This window comes from Leptonychotes weddellii, chromosome 4 (assembly GCF_054177405.1).
Source record: "Leptonychotes weddellii isolate Sample4059 chromosome 4, ASM5417740v2, whole genome shotgun sequence".
Classification (NCBI taxonomy): domain Eukaryota; kingdom Metazoa; phylum Chordata; class Mammalia; order Carnivora; family Phocidae; genus Leptonychotes; species Leptonychotes weddellii.
Window position 1 is genome coordinate 10,687,590 of NC_138372.1, and position 22,002 is coordinate 10,709,591.

Genomic DNA, 22,002 nt, shown 5'->3' on the forward strand with positions numbered 1-22,002 from the left:
CGCGTACCTGTGAGTCTTCTCGTGGGCCTTGCACGCAGCCGGGTCCGAGAAGGCCTTGCTGCACTCGCGGCATGAGAAGGGCTTCTCGCCCGTGTGGATGCGGATGTGCCGCTTGAAGTTGCCGGTGTGCGTGAACTCCTTCCCGCAGTCCTGCGGGGGCGGGGCGGCGGGGCGTCAGGGAGCCGGCGGGGGTGGGGGGGCGGGGGGGCCGGGGGCGCGGGGAGGGCTGCACCTCGCACTTGTGGATGACCGAGCCGTAGGCCTTGGACTCCGTGCGGTCGCCGTAGGTGCCTGAACGCAGGCCCCGGGCCTCGGCGCCCAGCTCGTGGCCGGAGTCCGTGCTGGCCGACTCCTCGCTCTCCTCGGGGGCCTCCCCCTTCTCCAGCGGCGGCCCCTCTTCCTTGACCTCCGCCGCGCCCTCCTCGTCCCGCTCCTCTCCTTTCCTGGCCGGCTCCACCTCCATTTCTGCCGCGAGAAGGGCAGGCACTGAGGCGCTTGGGAGGGCGACAAGGGGCCTCTGCAGGCCGCGACCTCAGAGCCAGCGAAGGCCGAGGCGGAGGTCTGGGCTCCGCTGCCCTCGGGGCATGGGCTCCCCGCAGGGCCCCGCTCGGTCCCGCAGCCGCAGACAAGCCTGCCAGGCGCCGGCCGGGGAGAGGGCCCCCCCAGCCGTCCGCTGCTCGGAGGGGGCCCGTGGGCCAGTGTCCCCCGGGGGCTCGGGACCTGCTCCGCAGTGGGTGCGTGGGGTGGGGGGCTCCCTACTGGCGCTCGGCGCTGGCCCAGCAACACTCCCACGCCAGCAGAAGCACGGCCGGTGCGTCCCCAAGAAAGAGAGGCCAGATTTCGAGAATGGAAAGATGCCTTGGGCCCAAAGCTAAAGCGGACTCATGGGGGGATCCACTGGAGGGGTGCGGGAGGGACGCTGGGGGGCGTGAGTGCCGGCTGGCTGGGCCCAAGGGGAGGGGCAGGGTACCTTGCTCGGAGCTCTCTGACAAGGCGGCCTCGGCCTCCGCAGCGGCCATGCTGCTCGTGGGGTCGGGCTTGGGCTCCACGGGGGGTGGCTCCCGGGGGGCATCAGCCTTCTCCGTCTGCTCGGCCCCTGGGTGTGGTGTGGGAACAGGCGAGGCTGGGTTAGGGCCTGCCGTCCGGGGCCGGAAGGCTCTCCTGCACCAGCCCCCGGGAGCGGCTGAGGCCCCAAACGCAGGCTGCCTGGGCCTCTACTCTGGCTGCAACAGGCGCCCCAGAGCGAACAACGCGTCAGTCCGGGTAACCAGAGCTCAAGGGGTGTGGCTGCTGGGCCCCCCACTCCCACCTCCCGGCCCCAGGAGCCTCCCGAGGGAGGCGCTTGCTGCACTGGGGCCCGGGCTGCCGGGACGGGCTGGGACGGCCAGACGGGTCCTCGGTGCCGTAACTCACCGCTGGCCGTGCTCTCGGCCTGGCCGCCCCGCTCCTCTTTGGGCTCCCGGCCTGGGCCTGTGGGCAGACCGCTGCCGCCAGGGTCCAGCTCACCCAGCGTGGAGGCAGCCACCTTCTCCTCTTTGGCTCTCTTGTCTCCTCCTGCAGAGGGAACAGGACAGACCTGCCATTTCCCGTCACGTGCCCATCACCTCGAGGGGTGAGGTGGCCCAGTACTTGGTAGCTCTTCCAGATCCTCCCTGGGGATACATCTACATAGTGGCTTGCCAGTCTGTCTCCCCAGGCATCTACTGCACACGCCCGGCGGCCGCCTGGGCCCGGGATCAACAGTCCCGGTGCCGCTTCCGTGGGGGCGCCCACACCAGTCGGGGAGCACACCCCACACGCAAAACAAAGCCGCTGCTCAGAGTCAGCGCTTCGGAAGGGAATGGGGTTCTCTGCAAAGGGTACCATGAGAATCTGGCCCGTAGCCGGCATCAGGAGGAAGGGCACAAGAGGGGAAGGGCAGCCGAAGGAGCGACCCCCGTGTGCAGAGGCCTGGGCCAGGCATGCCCCCAGCTCTCTGGGGCAGCAGAGCACAAAGCAAGCGGGTAAAAGGTGGGGAAGGGGTAGGCGGACGGGCCCCTCGGAAGGCCTTCCTGAGACTTCTTACTAGCACCCCACGGTGCAGGCAACGCCGGGTAAGGAAACTGAGGCCCAGAGAGAGGAAAGGGAGAGTAAGAGGCAACACCCCATCCAAAGCTGCCTGCTCAGGAACAGCCTACCAAGACTCTTACCTTCCGTGGCCGAGGCCACCGTATTCTCCCCGGGGCTGGTGGCCGGCTCAGCCAGTGACTTGAGGGCATGGCAGGCCGTGATGATGTCCTGCATTTGCAGGAAGCTGGCCACAGCCAGCACATCGTCCACGTTCTCGGAGCTCAGGCTCAGCTTGGCCGTGTACATGAACTCCAGCACCTGCCCCAGGCCTGCCAAGGACACAGAAGGCCATCACGGACCTGCCTCAAGGCCTGGCACCGGCCGCCGACTCAGCTGCCCCACTCGGCAGCAGGACCCGGGGATCTGTGAAAAGCAGAGTGGCAGGCCACCAGCACCCCCCCCATACTGGCGCCCAGACCACAGCCTCTGAAATGAAGTACCCCCACAGAGGCCAGAGGGGGTGACGGCTGCCCTGTACGGAGGACAGGGGTGTGAATGCTCACTCGACACGGAGGACGGGGTGTGAATGCCCACTCTGCACGAGGACAGTGGTGTGAACTCCCCCCCCCGCCCCCGGTATACTCTCCACCACTTGGCCACCACACCCCACCACCGCAGGACACTCTAAGAGGGTGTCAGCACTGGCTTTCATGAGGGCTCTGCCAAAACGCATCCGACCTCCAGGCCAGTCACCTGACCTCTCTGGGTCTCAGTTTCCGTATCCGTAAACCGGGGGACCACCACCTTGCCCTGACCTTCTCATGGCAGGTCCGCCATTCTGGGTTAGGAGCCAAATCTAGGACCAGTTCCTTCTCAATCCCCAGGTCTTCCCGACACCCCTCCGAGCCCCAACCGTGGCCATCCCCATCATGGTTAGCACGAGGGTAGGGGTTCAGGACGGACTGGGCCACGGGAAAGGGTCGGGGGCTGGGAAGAGCACCGCTGTTCTCTGCCCCTCCCGAGCCGGTCCTGCATGCACTCCGGCCCAGAGCTTGCCACGGGCCCTTCCTGTCAGTTCTCTTCTTACCACCCAGCTCCCAGTCAAAACAGGCCCCCCCAAATGTGGAAGGAACTCGATGCCCACACACTCGTGGCCTGGGGCCCGTGTGGGAGGCCTGGCGCACCCCTCAGCTCCAAGGTGCCACCCCCAGGAGGGCGGGGGCTGTGTCAGGAACGTCAGGAGGGCCTTGCGTGGCACAGAGCCGGCCACAGCTTCCGAGCCTCCGCAAGCGTGGCCCTGGACCCAATGGGGTACCTGCCGCGTTACTGATGTCCAGGTGCACCACATCCTTCTGGTCCACGAAGAGCATCCTGAAGTACTCGCTGCAGGCCGCCAGAACTGCCTTATGGGCTTTGAAGTCAACCCCGTCCACCACAAACGTGCAGTCACACAACAGTCCCAGCTGCCGCTGCTGGTTCAGCTGCTCCAGGACGTGCCGGCTGTGCTGGGGAAAATCCATGGCTGCGGAAAGCCGGGGGGCCCTCGTGTTAGCAGACAGAGAAGACGCCAGCCCGCCCAACGGTCAACCCCCCAACTCCCAGGTGAGAAGCGCGCGGGAGAAGTAAATCCACCAAGGGTAAATCACTCCCGATTCCCTCTGCAAGCCAAGGCTGACCAGCGGCTCCCAGGTCCCTGGGTTTAACTGGCCAACAAAGTTGCAAAAACCAAAAGCACTGAGGGACCAAAAGAAAACAGCCACCTTTGTGTCTTGCCAGGTAATGACATTAGAAAGTCAAAAAACAAACACAAAACACTGATGATGGTGAGCATTAAAAAAGACAAAGACATGGTCAGTTTAACATTTTTTACAGAAAGAAAGCACGACATAATCTTAGAAGGCCAGCTCCTTCAACTCGATACATTTGGCTTTACAAAAACCTATTTCGTTGTTTTCCCCGTTCTGTCACACAGGTGAGACGTGCGTCTAGGAAGACAGATGTTCCATCTCCCGGCATTTCTGGAACGGACCCCCTCCCGCAGCACCCACAGGGCTCGGGTAAAGTCCTGCCCTTGGGGGCAGGGACCCGTCGCTCGCTCTGATTCAGAGGCTCAGGGAACTGCATAAAGCTGGGGAGTCCTCTGCCTCCAGAAACCTCTCCAGGCTGTCCCTGGAGGAAGAATGAACTCTGGTCCTGACCCCAAGAGCTGTGGGGCTGGCTTCAACCTCTCTGGCAAAGCCCTCCCTTGATGCCTGGAAATCCCACAACTGTCTCAAGTGAAAATGCTCAGAAAAATTCCATGGCCTGGTGCCGAATAATCATGAACTACCACAAGCCATGACTAAATAAGTATCTAAAACAGCTCCCTCCTCCCCAGCAGCACCACACCAGAGTGCATCTCAGACCAGCATTTTATAGGGAAGATAGCAGGCCCTCAGTTCAAGAAAGACCCAGTTTCAAAATAAAAGTCAACACCCCCACTCCTGGGGTCACACTGCACAGACCTCCCCCCGCCCCCCAACCCAGGGCCAGGCTGTCAGGCCCTGGTCCCGCATCTGAGGCTCTTTCTGGGCAAGTGAGAATGACACTTCGGGGCTCCCAGCCCCCAGGTTTCAGCAGCCCCTCACGCGCTCCCGCCGTTCTGTGACATCAGCCTCCTGGGGGTGAGTCACTGTGCGGGAGCCCTGACCATGTACAGTGGCCTGGCTGTGATGAGCAGCGAGGGAAGCCACGCCTGCCTCCCCACCTGCAGGGACTTGGCCAGCAAAGCCCACCCACCCTGTGGTGTCTGGAAACTTTGCAAAACCAGGGCTAGGTGTCTGCTGAGCTGGGAGAGGTCACCGGGCAGGCAGGCAGGGCTCCAGGGAGGGAGGGGGAACGTGGCGGACACAACAGGCTGTGTGCCACGTGCCAGCCTCTGTCTGAGCTGTGAGTTCAGAGCAGCTGTTGCTGGAGACCCAGGAACAGCCTTTCCCTCCCTCCCACATCCCCACGACCATCCTCCGATCCTGGCCTCCACACACAAGCTCCCACGGCTTCTCGGGTCTCTGCTCTGTCACGGTGCCACCAGCTAGAGCTCGGCAGAGAGGCACCAGGGGCCCCCGAGCAGAGGCCCCTACGGACACACAACACCTGGGAAGGCGTCCTTGTTGGTCTTCAGTCCCTAGAACAAGCAAGTTCCTGTTGTGACCTGAAGGAATGAATCCGAGGAGAATTCTGGCCGCTCTGTGCCCAAGCTGGTAAAATAAAATAGACACGTTTCTGGAGAACATGGAAAAGAACCAGTGTCCAGTCCATGGGTTGAACACCCAGGCCAGGGCACTCAGGCCTAGGATCCGAAGGCGGTACACACCGGGCAAGAGGTACACAGGACGGAGGCGGGGGGCAAGGAGAGGCCAGGCCAGCTCACCCCCAGATCTGCCTTCTCGCTGGGGCCAGGGGGAGGCACGTGAGCGTGTGTCCCCGTCACTAGTCACTCCCTATGTCCTCGGAAGCCCAGGTGCAGAAACCCCTCCCAAGTGCGGAAACCCCTCTCCAAATGGAGAACCACCAGAGCCCACGAGGGTCAGATGCTCCCTCAGCTTCAGAATAAGCCCATTCGGCACTTGGCAGCGACCCCGGCTCCTTCACCTTCACCAGCAGCAGACCGGAAAACTGAAGGGGGAGGAAGTGTCTCCCAGGTTCAGAAACAATCAGGGAGCATCCGCTGAACAACCCTCCCCCGCAAGGTACAGAGTTGGTCCAGGCCCTTGGGCTGGAGTCGGCTGAAGGCAGAACCCTCCGGCCGGAAGGCGACCTGACTTGCAGTGAAGAGAAACCTGAGGGACCCCAGGGTGGAAGGGGCTGCCAGCTCCGAGGGTGGCCGATCAAGGGGGCTGCCACGAGCCCTCGAGCTGCTGCGGGAAGGGCACGGAGCTGGCTCTCCTGGGGCTGGACACGGAGGGGGGTGCTCTTTTCAGAGACCTTGGCGGGGTTGATAAAGGTCCTAGGAGAGGGTGGCTGGTGGCCCGGTACCTCCCGTGCCCCCCCCGCCAGGAGAGCAGTGGGGGCCCACAGGGACTGTTTTCCACCCAACGCTAACCACGCTCCTCCGACATGAGCTGCCGCCCAGACGTGGGTGTGGGGGCCAGAACACGGAGGCCTGCAGGGTCCCCCGAGGCTGCCTCCAAAGCTGTTCCAACAGAGAAACACTCCTAAGGTGCATCTGTTCTGACAAAATCAAAGAAAGAAAAGGAAACGACAAACCGGGAGAGAGGGTGAAAGAGGAAGCAGGGGAAGACCGGGAAAGGGAGGGAGGGAGGGAGGGAGGGAAAGGCCACTGCCACACGCAGATGAGCAGCCTTAAACACAGGCTCCAGCGAGCGCAGTCCTGCCATCAGCCCCTGGGAGTGCCAGTACAGCCGTGGGGGCTCCCCGAGTGCTCATGGGGTCCCCCACACAGGCTGTCAGCAACGCTGGGGACGTTATAACCCCCCCACTAGCAGATGGAGCTCAGAGGCCCCCAGCTGCCCCCAGCACTCACCTCTGCCAGCTGGCCCTCCTCTAGAAAGCTCCAGCAGCCCCTCTCTCCCTAAGGCGAGGTGGTGAGCAGGTGAGGGGCCAGCTGGCGTGTGGTCCACCCCTCAGAGGGGCCGCGCTAGAACCCGGCAGTGCCCCACCCCCAGAGCTACGTGAAACGCTCTAGAAGATCACGGCAATCCTCCCACTGTCTCCTGTCTCCCTCTACGCTCCACAGTGAAACGAACCCACCGCGATCTGGCCAAGCTCAGAGGGGCCTGGGAAGAGGTGAGGGCACCTGCCTGGGCCACACAGCTGGATGTGTGGGCCCCACGGGCGCGGGGAGCTGCCCACCCCAGTCAGTGCATGCACCCAGGGGTCGCCTCGTCCGAGGAGACTTGAAGCAGTAGTAAGATCAACAGCCCTGCCGCCTCATGTCAGTGATCAAGGGCGGCTCCCCCAGCCCCAGCCCCGCTATGCAGTCCCTTCACTCGAGCAGAAGTGTGGGGGGGTCCCTTACCTCGTCTTGCTTTAAGGGCGATAAATGTGGGCCTTAAAGCTACTCTAAGTAAGACCCTAAAAGCTTAGAACTACAGAAAATGCAAACAGAACAAGACCACAGAGCCCACCAAGCCCAAAGCCCTCAGGTTAGATGCAGAAAATGAAGCCACCAACTGGCACATGACTTGTCCGCTCAAGAAATGGCCCGACCTTCCAGAAACTCCTCACTGCACTCCTCACTCCTGTCCGGTGACCTCTTCCGTGGTCTGATGAACGGGGCAGATGTCTGGCGTCAGAGCTGGGACTCTCTGCTGAGGGCCACCCAGCCGGCCGGACACACAGCCCTGGCCTGCCTCACAAGGAACTCGTTTGGGAATGGAAAAGCCAGGGACCTGGAGAAGCCCTGCAGTATGATTCCAAAACAGGCACAAGTAACCAACGTGGACACGGATGGCCGCCAACAAGTCCCGCCATCCCACCACACCTGCTAGGAGATTCCAGCTGGATCTGGGTGGCTCTGACCGACGAGAGGCAGGGACTCGGCGCCCATTCTAGGCCTGGCCCTTAAGAGGGCTGCAGATTCCACGTGGCTCTCCCGCAACCCAGCCACCCCACCGTAGGGATGCCCAGGGTCTCCTGTCGGAGAGAGAGGGCACAGGGAGGAGCCCCGGAGGAGACGCCATGGGCACAGGCCACGTGATGAACTCAGAGGCCCTAGCAGACAGTGGGATGCGAGACGCCTTCCTGGACCTTCCAGCCCAGCTACTAGCTGAATGCTGTCACATGAATGACCCCAACACCCCGTGGAACAAAAGAAACTGCCCAGTCAACGCACAAAATTGGGAGAATAAACTGCCGGTGGGTTGTCACGAAGTTTTGAGGTGGCTGCTCACAGCAACAGATGGTAAAACTATAAAGAAAAGGCAACAAGTAAAAAAATGTCCAGGACGATGGTTCTGTCTGGATGGGAGGAAGGGCAAGCAGGGGTCCTCGGAGACACTGACTCGGATACACCTAGATTTATTATTTTAGTTAAACATAAACATTTCATATACTTTTGTATGGCAACATTTTTCAAAAGTTGACAGAATTTTTAATAAGAAAAAAGTGAGGTACAGGCACAATCCTCAATCTTGCCAAGACAGGGCTCTTTGCCAGCACGCTCACGGCCGCTCACGCTGGGGCTGTGCTGAGGCCCGGGCCCCAGGTTTCAGGGGAGCTGAGCGGGGTGCAGGGGGGCTGGCCACGGGAAACACAACCCATCTCATTCATGCTTCAGTTCCAGAACATCCGCAAGCACATGATGACATGAGGAAGGGCTCCCCTTGGGTGGTGAAATCCACAAGGTTCAACAAAACCCGGATCCCAGGCCCTAGGACCCTGCCCCCAGTAACAACGAAATGGCATTTGTGGGAGTCTCTTCAACATGCCAAGAAACACGGTGCCGCGCATGGCACTGCCCGGTCACCAAGCAACTAAGGACGTGGCTACTCTGGTGTCAAGTCCGCACTGAGCAGAGGCAGCAGAGCCTCTGGGGTCAGGCCCGGTAGGACCCGGATCCAGGGTCGGCCACCTGCCCCGGCAGCAGTGGGTCTCCAGCAAAGCTCCTCCTCTGGCAAAATGGGGCCAGTGGGGCTGCGTCCCAGGTGTGTTACAGGCTTCCATTAGATACGGTAAGCCCGGAGCCTGTTCCGTGCCTGCCACGTGGTAAACACCCACCGAACTAGTGCTACCAGGAAGCAGGGATGCAAATTAGAGTTTTATTTTTAGGCCGAAAACCGTATGAGATGGTTTCTACATATCCTTTTATGCTGGGTACCTTGGGTAACTATTTAGTGACTTGACCTTGTTAAGACGTTGTAATCATAACCCATTATTCTTTCTAATAGCAATCTGGAAAAATCCCAGAGCCCAATTAACATCAAGAGAGGGAGGGAGGGAAGGGAGGGGCACTGGGCAAGAACCATTCAGAGCAGCTTTCTCTGTCAGGGAAGCACTTTATATTGAACAACTGTTCTGTTAAAGCCCAAGGGTGCTCCCAGGTGAAGGCTGGAGCGCCTGCCCAGAGCTCTCAGTGGGTCCGCAGCGCACGGCTCCATCTCGGAGTCAAAGGGGCACCTGTCAAACATGAAATATTACCCAGGTTATTAGCAGGCCCTACACTGCATGCAGGGTTTCCAAACTGTCACACAGAGGGAAGCCATTAAGCCAGAAAACATCTGGCCTAGCACAAGGAGCTGCTGATCTTGACAAACAGTCCCCGGCTCCCACAACACGTTGCGCCCGGCTGCGGGCCTGGACATGACACAGCCATCTCATGTCCAGGGGCAGGTGAGAGGGATCACCACTCCGCTTCCAGCTGCCCGGCATTCCGGATTTTCTGGAAACACAGGTAGTTCCTGTCTCCAGCTTAGCACACACACAAATTCAGGCCAAGGCAATGGAAGTTCACAGCAGGCCAGCCTTGGAACTGCGAAACCTACCTGCCCAACCTACCATCCACCCAGTGTGACACCCTATCCCTTTTCAGGGCAACATGGCAGAAAGGCAAGTCCCAACAAAACCAGCCCTTCCGGCATTTTCCTCGTTGCCCAGCAAATACAGCTCTTATAGTAAGCTCGTGTTTCTCAAACTTTTAACATCAATTTCCCCTTTAGGGTAAACATACAGACTGACTCAGCCCTTCCCAACAGCCCCAGATTCTGATACTTGATCTTCTACTGCATAATGGCTCCACTCTGAAAATCACTGCTACCTTCCACATAATCCTATCAGCCAAGACTCAGTAGTATTTTCTGTGAAGTTTGTATTACCAAAAAAATTGGTTTTTTTAAGATTTTATTTATTTGAGAGAACATGAGTGAGAGAGATCACAGAGGGAGAGGGAGAAGCAGGCTCCCCAGTGAGCAGGGAGCCCATCGTAGGGCTGGATCCCAGGACCCCGGGATCATGACCTGAGCCAAAGGCAGCTGCTTAACCGACTGAGCCACCCAGGCGCCCCCAAAATACTGATTTTTAAACACCTAAAAATTGTATCTAAATATAAAATTAAATTGTAATACTGCCTTTGCTTTTCAAATTATACAACCTCCACGATCTCTAACACTCAACCACACTTCTGAAGAGGGAATATGGCTGAGTGGGAAGGCAGGCTGGTCCTGAAGAAAGTGCTGTTCTGTGTTGTTGCAAGCTCATGCCAGTGCGGAATCCATGATGCTAGGACTTACTCTGGGGACTCACAGAGCTTGACAGAAGGTAGATTAAGGGACTTGCTTCCACAAAGACAAAATCGGAATATGTGGGACTTGGTGACATCTGATCCTTCTCCCAACATCCCGCTCTCCACCCCAATGCTCCCTGAGCAGCAGTACACAGACCTGGCCAAAAGGGAGGCCCGTCTGTTGCCCCGCCTCCCCTACCAGGTTCAATAAACTCACTGCCGGGTGGGACTACTTACTAACTTCCTCGTCACAGCGGCTGACAGCACCTACCCCAGGACCTTGCTCTCTCACGGTTGTAAATCAAGTTGGGAAAGAGGCCTGTACAGAGTGGTGATTCCTGGCCTTTCTGAGTGCCACTAATTCAAGGTCAAATATTCTGTGGACCTTCATGAAATTATAATTGTACTTTTGGTACTTGTTAACTGAGAAAATACGGGGCAAGACCACTATGAAAAAAAAGAATTTCCATTCCACTAATCACAACAGCATCTATACGTATTTGAGAAGTAATGAGAATGAGAAATGTCCTTCGATATACAGAAAGTCTGTGGGGTGATACAGCTGTGTGCAGCTACTCCTAATTATCACCGTCCCCTCCCAGGGTCGGCAGCCCCTAAATCAGGAAACAGACACACAGAAAAGACAAAAGCACTTCACAAATGCTGAATGAGCGCCTCCCCTGTGCTGGTCGTGGGTCTCATTAGAGCTACGAGCGTCGTGGGGAAGACAGGTCATAAGTATCATATACTTATTATATTATACTTGGGATAACCTGGTGTTGTGAAGCACATACTAGGTGCTGTGAAGAAGGTAAAACAAGGTGTGGAGACGAGGCAGAGGCTATGTGATATTTAAGAACACAGTCAAGGGGCGCCTGGGTGGCTCAGTTGTTAAGCATCTGCCTTCGGCTCAGTCATGATGCCGGGGTCCTGGGATTGAGCCCCGCATCGGGCTCCCTGCTCCGTGGGAAGCCTGCTTCTCCCTCTCCCACTCCCCCTGCTTGTGTTCCCTCTCTTGCTGTGTCTCTGTCAAATAAATAAATAAAATCTTTAAAAAAAAAAAAAAAACACATACAGTCAAGGAAGACCTCTCCAAGGAGGTGACACTGAAGCAAGGACCTGAATGAAGTGAAGAGCAAGCCATGCCACCATAAGGCCAGGGACTGCTGCAGTCACAGAGAAGAGCAAACGCAAAGGCCCTGGAGCAGGCATGACCTTGACAAAGGGGCTGGTGTGCCCTGGAGAGGAGGAAGCCAGTGGGAAAATGAGAAGAGCCCAAGTGGCAGCCGCAGAGGCTAAGACCGGCCAGAGTCTTAGAGGCAAGTCAGGCTCTGGAGTTTCTTCCAAGTATGCCGGGGTGCCCCAGGAGCCTGGGTGCAGAGGAGTGACTGCAAGGGGGTAGGAGGGGCTAGAGGAACACTGGGAGAGGAGCAGGAGATGGAGGCCCTGTGCCCAGCCGGAAGCAGTCAGACCAGGAAGCTGTTCAGGAGAGCCAACGGTCAGCTGATCAAGCAGAGGTGTGCCGTGAGAAAAGGAGTCAAGGACAACACTAAATCGATTGCCTGAGAACCTGGCCGAGTGCAGGTGCCATTCGCTGAGGTGAGGAATGACAGCGGGCAGAGAGAGGGCAGGGCACACGAGGGTTCTGTCAGGCCAACACAGCTGAGACGTCTACAGGAGGGATGGTGGTTAAAGCCACAGGAAGGACCGGAGTCCCCATGGGAGAAAATACTGGACAAAGAAGAGGACACGGGTGCTCAGTGGCTCAGTCGGTGAAGTATCCGACTCTTGATTTCAGCTTGGGTTGTGAGATCGAGCCCCGTGTTGGGCTCCACACTGAGCGTGGAGCCTGCTTAAGATTCTCTCTCTCCTGGGGCGCCTGGGTGGCTCAGTCGTTAAGCGTCTGCCTTCAGCTCAGGTCATGATCCCAGGGTCCTGGGATCGAGCCCCGCATCGGGCTCCCTGCTCGGCGGGAAGCCTGCTTCTCCCTCTCCCACTCCCCCTGCTTGTGTTCCCTCTCTCGCTGTGTCTCTCTCTGTCAAATAAATAAATAAAATCTTAAAAAAAAAAGATTCTCTTTCTCCCTCTTCCCTGCCCCTCCCCATCCCCTAAAAAAAAAAAAAAAAAGAAGAAACACCAAAAGACTCAGATCCAAGGACATGCATGTGAATCGTGGCTCCAGTCTTAGCAGGGTGGCCTCAGGCAAGCTTCTCTGAGTTCTAGACTGCTCACCCATTCAACAGGAAAACCACCACATACACGATAATTGTGAGCACAGGAAGTACTGCACAAATACTGGCAAAAGTGGAATCAGATATTACTAAGTCTGTGACTGATACCAGTGACACAAAGAGGGAAAAAAATGAATTAAAACAAACCAGGTTATCCCAAGTGAACCCCCTTTACTCATGAAGCGCATGGCTCAAAGTTTCCGCAGCAGGTGGAGAAAAAGGAGGGAGCCACAGCCTGGTCCAATGTGACCAAAGAGCACTGGGACTTTGTTCCCCTGCAGCTTCAGACTTCTGCTGTGAGGCCTTTGTTACTGTGGCACTTGGGCCAGTAAGCCTGGGGAGAGTCGCCCATTCAAGTTAAATACGGATAGATTCGGGGGGCTCATCTGCACATCTGGTGGGCTAGGGGACAGAGGAGCGGACATGGACTTCAAATCCACTGCAGAGCGCTGCCTGGTGCAGGTGCCCTGCAGGGAACTCCAGCTCCACCCGGAACAAGGCCAGGCCTATCTGAGTGTCCCCCCACTCGAGGACCTGCCACCAGGGAGCAAGTCCCAGACGTTGTCAGCACCTTCTGATGAGTTCCGAAGGGGTGCCACCCCTGGGAGGATAGGACACCTAGCCACACCTAACAAGACACATGAACAAAGGCAAGAAGGATGTTCAGATAGAGGACAGCATAAGCCATGGAGGGGTGCATGAGAGAATGGTGTGCATGCGTGGGGACCAGGTGGAAGGAGGACAGCACACTTCAGCATCACGAAAGAAATGAGTGGAAACCGTGGTGAGACCCGCAGCCGGAGGGCCAGGCTGGAGCCAGGTACACAGGGCCATGCCCACCACGCCAAGGACCCAGCGCTCAGCCCCGGCAGTTGGGAGCCTGGCCAGGGGCTTAAGCGAGAGAGGGCCATGGTTAGGTTCACATTTCAGGAAACTCACTCTGGCTGCATCAATATGGAGAACAGACTGAAAGGGGAAGGATCAGAAGCAGAAAAATAAGTTACAAAGTCCCACGGGGCTGGACCCTTGGGATGTGAAGAAGGGGACAATGTCACCCCCAGATGGCACCAGGAGGGTTTAGCTGGTGGCTCAGGATCTGACACATGCTCACATGGCTCTTCCAGAGCAGCCTGTGCAAACGGCCTCCCCACTAAATATGATAATATCCTTTGAAAATTCTAAGTACCTCTTCCTGGAGTGGCTCAAAGTCCCTTAACAACATACAGTACCTGACCGTTCCTAGGGGAAGCTGGGCCGTGCGGTTTGTCCGAAACCATAAACCCAGGCTGTGAAATCCTAGCTCATAAACAAACAAAAAGTCTGCAGCTCTGGACGTACAAGAGACGGGTAAGGGGGGGCCCCTCGGAGGAGCAGGGCAAGGGCAGGATGGAGCTCTAGTTTTCACTGTATATCATTGCTGCATTTTGTTTTACCACTTCTAAATGTTATCTCTTCAAGAAGCCAAGTGAAAAAAGGAAGGGAAGAAAGAAACTGTCCGCCAAGTCAGAGCTTCTTCATTTCTATTTATTATAAAACCTTTAAGACATTTTCTACAAGACCTGATGACTCAAAACTTCTCAACAGGAAAAAATTTCTCAAAAGGGAAATGGAAAATTATGGTAATTTGCACAAAGAATGTGTCACCAGAGAAATCTTCATGAGCAGAAATTCCTTACGGGGACAAAACTGAAAATCCCCTAGAAGAGCAGCTGGGAGCCTCTGCCAGCCCCAGCCGAGCTGCTCGGCTACCATGAAGAATGAGGCGCGCACACACGCACACACACACATGCACACACATGTGCACACACGCACACACACGCACGCACAGTTCTGCGTGCAGCTCCAGGGACCTGACAGGATCCTGGACCCACTTACCACTCCTGCCTTGGCATCAAACCAAAGCTAGTGGCGCACCTTGGACAAGAGTACGTAACCCTCTGCACCTCACTTTCCCTGCTGTAAAATGGGGATGATGACACCCGTTCCCACTGCATAAAGCGGCTGCTGGTCACCATCATGCCTGCTGTCGCGCGTGAACCCACGCTAGCCATGCGGGGGAGCTATAGACCAAAGGGGAACCGAATGCTGGAATCCCTGCCCTAGCTTCTAAAAATGGGAGGTGAAATCTCGTCAGGCCCCCACGACAAATGAAGTTTTAGCCTGAAAGCAGACCGGGCAAAGGCGCTGCCATGCAATGCTGACTTCACGCAACAGTAAGCGAAACACAAGACGGAGGCGCTCAGCCTTGAGGGCAAAAACCACCTGCTTTCTACAAAGAACATGACGACTTTGGAGGAACAACGAGGCTTTCATTGAGAGAGCAAATAGAACACGACAATTCCAAGGAAGGATCGGTTTCCTCATGACAGTAGTTAAGATCAAGGATCCGAGCTAAAAGCAAAAAGGAGGTTGAGGAGCGACTATTTGGAATTGGATGTATTTGGACTTCAATGTAGCACATGTGTTTCACGTGGCTGACTTTGTCTAGTTTTGTTTCCTCACTAGGTTGGGGGCCTGCTAAGGGTCCCTCCCTTCCAGTGTGAAGATACAATGTTAAATAAATGATTTCATTAACAAGATTACCAGATTACAAACACACACACTTAAAGTGTAACTGATACCGTGTGCCTGACAATAAAAAAATGACATATTCACCTAGCATTCAGCAGATTTTCTTTTAAAACTTTTCCTATTTTGGAAACCTTGAGATGAACAGGAACACAGGATGTGTATCTAGACGGACATAGGACTATATACAGCAGGAGCCAACGTGAAATTGTATACTTACTACTCCCAACAGGATTAAACTAAAAATATTTTGTGAGACTTGACTGGGGAAAACTAAATGAGTGCAAGGATATTTCAGAGGAGTATCTGGGGGGATTGCAAAAACTCATGTTAGGCCTGGATAAACAGCAGTCAAGAACCCAATGTCTCAATTTCCCAGGATTTTTAAAAAACTGCTGGGCTCCTCAACTCCAGCTGCTTCAGTGCTGCTCTAGAACAGTCTCTGGACAGGAGCCCTGGGAAGATTAAGGAAGCTCAGGGCCCCAGCGCTTGCTCGCGCCCTTGAGCAAACAGCGCTGGCTGGCCTCCAGCCCCTCACATCCCCTCCACCTGCAACAGCAGTGAATCAGCAAAGCTGCTGGAAGCCTTTGAACCGATGACTCGCAGCCCTGGTGGGTTTTCAGCCAGTCACTTTGAAGTGTGAGCTTCTGAGAGAAACTTGGAAAGCACCCCCGGTGTGCTGCCCAGTTCTCGTTTCCCAGTCCTAATGCATGTGGCCTGAGAGAGAGACAGGGAGACAGATGGACAGAGATACACTGGGACAGATACAGAAAGAGTGCTTGCGACAGCATGACTGTAAGGCATGCAGACCAGCCCCAAGGGGCCCCTTGGTGGGGCCACAGTGGGGAAGGCATGGTACATGAGCTTAATCCTTAGCAGTATGAAAGACTGGTCAGAAATCTAAATGTTTTGTTTCTTTTTTTTTTTTTCCAAGTCATCTCTACACCCAACATAGGGCTCACACTCACAAACCTGACATCAAGAGTCCCGTGCTCCAACTGAGCCAGCCAGGCACCCCTAAATGTTCTGTTTCATTCATCGTACCCTCATCTTCCCACCTTCCCAAATGTAAATATAAATTAAGGATGAATATTTAGAGCCTATATTGTAAATAAGGGTTACTGGCCTGGCTATACAAAAGGCTCCTCATACCAACAACAACGAAAACATATGTGCCCATAAAAGCTTGTACACAGGGGCACCTAGCTGGCTCCGTCAGTAGAGTGCATGACTCTTGATCATGGGGTTGTGAGTTCGAGCCCCACGCTGGGGGTAGGGAACACTTAACAAAATAAAATCTAAAAAAAAAAAAGAAAAAAAAGCTTGTACACAGAAGTTCATGACAGCATTACTCATAAGAGTCAAAGGTGGAAACAACCTAAATGTCCATCAACTGATGAATAGATAAATAAAAGGTGGTCTGTCTGTGCAACAGAATACTGGACAATAAAAAAGTAATGACATATGCTACAACACAAATGGACCTTGAAAATATTATGCTAAATGAAGCCAGCCAAAAGACCACAAGTTACATGATTCCATTTACATGAACTGCCCAGAACAGGCAAATCCGTAAGGATAGAAAGTGACTGTCTAGGGCTGACGGAGACAGGGAAGTGGGGAGTGACTGCTAAGGGGTGGTGGGTTTCTTTTTGAGATAATGACAATGTTCTGAAAATAGTGGTGATAGTTGCACAACTCTGGGAATATACTGCAAGCTATTTAATTGTGTACTTTAAATGGGTGACTTGTATACTAGAGAAATACCTCAATAAAGCTGTTACAAAAAATTAATCAATAAGAAAAAAAATCTCCCAACAGAAAAATGAGTCAAAGAAATGAAGAGGCAGTTCACAAAAGAAACACCAGTGGTCGATATATTCTATACGGAAAAAAGATGTTCAGCCTCACTAATAAAGAAATATAAACAAGTACAAGATACCACTTCCAGGATCAAACTGGCAAACATCTAAAAGACGGACAGTTTCCACAGCATGTTCCCAGCGAGCAGGATTATGAAATGGTACCCTTTGTCTAGATGGCAGCCTGCTGACACTGATGCAAATTTTTAATGCATTCGTTGGTTGGGTAAAAACTAATGCCTGGATGTGAGTAACTGATCGAGAGCCCCCGGTGCAGATGCTACAGTTTCCCAACCTGACGGGGATTTCACCCAGCTGGAAGGAAACTGTTGAGTCCTGGCAAAGGACTGTGGGTGGGGCTGTGTGGCTGTGCCCAGAAAAAACACAGCCTTGCTAATATATAATCAGCGCCACCATGTGAAGCAATTGGGAGGTTACGGAAATCACAGGCTCATTGTTTCCAAAGGGCAGCAGCACGTGACGAGAACACCACCAAAGGGGATAACTGGAATGGCTGCCGGAGCTGCCTGCCTGCAAAGGGTTTCAGGAACAGGCTACTTCATTGATCCCTGCAGTGATGCCACGAGAAGGCTGTTAATATGATTGCCCCCCATAGTGCAGATAAGCCAGTCAAGGCTTAGAGGGGTTGTCAGCTGACCTAGGTTGCACTGACACACCGAGATTCAAGGCCACGTCCATATACTCTAAAAGATAAGAACTTTCCTCTTCAGAAAAAGACAAAACTTCCACAGACAGACAGACAGACATGGAATGCTAGGCTCTACAGACCCTTCATCTGTCCCAAAAGGGCAAATTCTCTGTCGTTAACTGGCACTTACCAACTCCCTCTCCTTATACTAATAAGGGTTACAAACCATCTTATAAAAGCTAAAAGTAAACATCACTAAGTCTTCGTTCTAATCTTCGATGTTTGCTGCTGCCAGATGAAACATAAAATTAAGACTCAGAAACACCTTGATTTTCTGGAAGCATGGCACACTAGGTACCCAGGCCAACTCTCATAGCAAACAGCTGCAAATGCTGAAGAGAAAGTGTGAGACATCTTTTAAAATGCATCAAAGAACTGGCAAGTCAGTAAGGAACACTGAGGGGTCAAACAAAGTTAAGCAAAGGCTGGAATCCAGAGAGCAAGTGGAGCTCTGAGGGTGGGTATCAAAGGCATCTGCAGAACTGAGCAAGCTCGAGTTCCCTCTCCCTCCCAAGGACAGAGGTCTCATGGGAGGGCCCTCCAAGAACAGAGCTGGAGCCACAGAGAGTTACAAGTCAGTGAAAAAAAGACTGCACAGAAAACTGCCTATATCAAATTTTTGGCATCAAATGGAGGAGGGTAAAATCCCTAGATGGCCCCCAAACAGATGACAGCCCAAACTCACACATCATAAAAGATACGCTTCAGGTAGATAAAAAGTGATCCCAGAATGAAAGTATTAAATGCAAGAAGGAATGAGAAAAAAACTAGTCAATAATAAATGAGTAAATCTAAACAATACTGACATCATTAGATGTCTTCTAAAATTTTAAAAAGAACTAAAATACCCACCTATAGAATAAAAGGAAGGAGTGATGGGAATTAAAGTGTGCTAAGGTCCTTAACTGTTTGAGAGTAGGGTGTGAGACAGTAAAGTTAGACTTTGGTAAGTTATGTAAACTGAGAGATATACCATGTTCATGGAAGGTTCAATATCATAAAAATGTCAATTCTATCCAAACTGATGTGGACTAAGTTCAAAGCAATTCTAATAAAAGATCCCAACAATTTTTATGGAATTTGACAAGCACAATCTAAAATGAAGACAGAAGAGCAAAGGGCCAAGACGTTACCAGATACCAAGAACTGCTACATAAAAATTTAGTCATTAGGTCAGTGTGATATCAGGACAGATATAGAGAATAAATAGTAAAGAGCTCAGGAACAGATCTACACATTTGTGGACACTCACTATATATAAGGGTTACTGGGGACATTTACAGATCCACATGAAAGGGATGTATTTTTTCAATAAATAGTACTACGACAATTTGGTACACTTACTAAAAAAAAAGGAATCAGCTCCTTACCTCATAATACACACAAAAATAATCTTTTTTTTTTTTTAAAGATTTTATTTATTTATTTGACAGAGAGAGACACAGTGAGAGCAGGATCACAAGCAGGGGGAGAGGGAGAAACAGGCTTCCCGCGGAGCAGGGAGCCCGATGCGGGACTCGATCCCAGGACCCCGGGATCATGACCTGAGCCAAAGGCAGACGCTTAACGACTGAGCCACCCAGGTGCCCCCACACAAAAATAATCTTAAATGGGCTGAAAACTTTAATGTAAAACACAAAATCATAAAATGCTTGGAAGACAATACCTAGGGGATTATCTTTATAAACCTGAAGTAGAGACTTTAAAAGGAACGAAAGAGATAACCATAAAAGAAAAAAAATGATGAACCTTAAAATTAAGAATTCGTTAAAAAAACAAAAAACAAAAACCTACAGTGAAAAGACCAGCCACAAACTGGAAGCAGATAGTTACAACACATATAACCAACAAAGGATTAGCATACAAAATAAAAACCAAAACCAAACAAGAAGTCTATATACAAGAAAAAGACAACCAGATAGGAAAATGAGCAAAAGATATAAGCAGCTGTTTCACAGAAGCTGAAACCTGAATGACCAATAAGTATATGAAAAGATGCTTAGCCCACTAATAATCATGAAAATGCAAATCAAAACCACATGAGATATCACTCCCATCAGATTACTAAAAATTTTAAAGTCTAGTAAAACCAGAGTTGGGAGGATGTGAAACAAACAGAATTGTCAGTTGAACTGTAAACTGGGGAAAGCACTCTGGAAACAGTTAGGTATTATTTGGTCGAGCTGAAGCTCACACACCCTGTGATTCAGCCCCACTTCTGGGGCTGTACCCTGCAGACGCTGCACGTATGCTCCAGAAATGTTCATAGCAGCACTCTGTCTCAGCAAAATACCGAAGACAATCCAAATGTCTGTCAGCAAGAGAAAGGACAAATAAATTCTCTTGCAATAGAACATATCCATCTGAGAAAGTCAAGTAAGCCAACAATTTAAGACACCGAAGAAAACAACGTGATTATCTTAAGTTCAAAAGCATGCAAAATGAGACAACACTGTTTAGCAATACGAACACACACAGTAAAACTTTACAGGAAGGCAAGAGAGTGATAAAAGCAAAACTGCGATGACCTGGGAGTGGGGTGGGCCACGGTCAGGGAGGGGCGCTCCAAACCTAACTGTAACATTATCTGTAAACTGACTGATGGGATACATGGGTTTCCTTGTATCTTTATTCTTTATACTGTGCATATTCCTTTCCATCTACTCAATATTTAACAACTTACAAAATTAAACAATGTTCTTTCTGACTTGCAACAATGTTTGGAAGCATGAACTTGGGAAGCTGAGTTACAGTGAACCAGGAAAGTCCCTCACCGGGCCCGGCTGCCCCGAGACTACCGGAATGAGAAGTGCTTCACCTAACAGGCTTCGGAGCCATGGAGATACGGCTTCCCGCTGGGCGGCAGCGCCTGCCCTTTCGGGACAGGAAGGTGGCTGCTTAGTTGAACAGTTCCAGCATGGGAAGTGGTGTGGGTGGGGCGGGGAGAACATGTTCTGCTGCCAGGGCTCTTAAGACAAGAAGCTCGGTTCTTTCTTTTCTTTCTTTCTTTCTTCTCTTTCTTTCTTTCCTTCCTTTCTCTCTCTCTTTTTTTTTTCTTTTTTGGTTTGGTTTTTCTTTCCAGTTTCACTGAGAAATAATTGACACACATCGCTGTGTCCGTTTAAGGCGTACAGCAGGTGGTTTGAATTTCCATGTGTTGTGAAATGATGACTGCAACAGGTTTGGCTGACATCTGTCTTCTCATAGGGACCCAAGAAAGGAAAGGAAAACAATCTTCTCTTTGTGATGAGGACTCCCAGGATTTACTCTCTCAACAATCCCCCTAGATGTCACACAGTGTCAGCTGTCCTCGTCAAGCTGTCCAGCAGGTTTCTGATGCTACAACAAAACCCACCACACCTGCTTTCCAGCCGGTCCCGCCCTCAGCTGGAACCGCCACCTGCCACCTCCGAGCCTCTGCCTGCCACCGCGTAGACAGGAGTGCAACTCTCCATTCTAACCAGGCCCTCTGCTTCCTCCTTTGAAGCTCAAGGCTTACGTGTCTCCAGTTCCCAACAAGCAGGCTTGACTCCCCAAGCCCAAGCCCTGGTTTCCTGTCGAATCTAAAGTAGACGGAGGTCTACTTTACCTGGCCCTTGGACTTGAGGTAAAGCTGCTGCTGGCCCGAGCACCTCTGAGAGGGCCAGGGCCCTGTACCGACGCTCAACACACACGCCTGCAGCCAACGCACAAGCCCCTCAGCACTGAAAGGCTTACTCTTTGACCTTTATTATTTCAATCATCTAGAAACTGACTGGCAAAAGGAGGAGATAATGGTCTCCAGGACAACCTGCTTTGGGCACACAATATATTTAGTTTTTCATGTTCTCTCGGGCTGGGTCCCTCCCTTTCGTGGTGCTACCCTGCCGAGACACCGGGTCTGGGTACCTTCTCCCACCCACTCAGGCACCACCCTTCGAGGAATTCCAGAAAAGAGTGAGCCACCTGGTCGTTTACATGGCAAACTGGTGACACCCCGAAGCCCCGCCCACGGCGGCTGCCCTCCTACCCGCAGGGGCTCCTGTCTGTGCAACCTAATCAAATCATGTGACTCTTTAAAAATGGTCTTCCATCCACCTGGGTGGCTTAGTGGGTTAAGCATCAGACTTCAGCTCAAGTCATGATCTCAGGGTCCTGGGATTGAGCCCCACATCGGGCTCTCTACGTAGCGGGGAGTCTGCTTCTCCATCTCCCTCTGTCCCTCCCCCCACTGGTGCGCACGTGCGTTCTCTCTCTCTCACAAATAAAATCTTAAAAAAAAAAAGGTCTTCCGGGCGCCTGGGTGGCTCAGCTGGTTAAGCATCTGCCTTCTGCTCAGGTCACGGTCTCAGGGTCCTGGGATAGCGCCCCACATCGGGCTCCTGG

General features: G+C 53.0%; 1 protein-coding gene across 1 annotated transcript in view; it reads right to left on the reverse strand.

Annotated features, from left to right (window-relative positions):
- The window catches only part of ZBTB17 (zinc finger and BTB domain containing 17), a 30,841-nt gene that overhangs the window by 3,599 nt on the left and 5,240 nt on the right, over positions 1–22,002 (reverse strand). Inside the window, exons 2-7 of the mRNA XM_081816828.1 lie at positions 3,365–3,571; positions 2,190–2,378; positions 1,414–1,554; positions 971–1,096; positions 233–465; positions 4–150 (exon numbers count right to left, since the gene is read on the reverse strand). Coding sequence (XP_081672954.1) covers positions 4–150; positions 233–465; positions 971–1,096; positions 1,414–1,554; positions 2,190–2,378; positions 3,365–3,571 — 1,043 coding nt within the window. The remainder of the gene's footprint in view (positions 1–3; positions 151–232; positions 466–970; positions 1,097–1,413; positions 1,555–2,189; positions 2,379–3,364; positions 3,572–22,002) is intronic.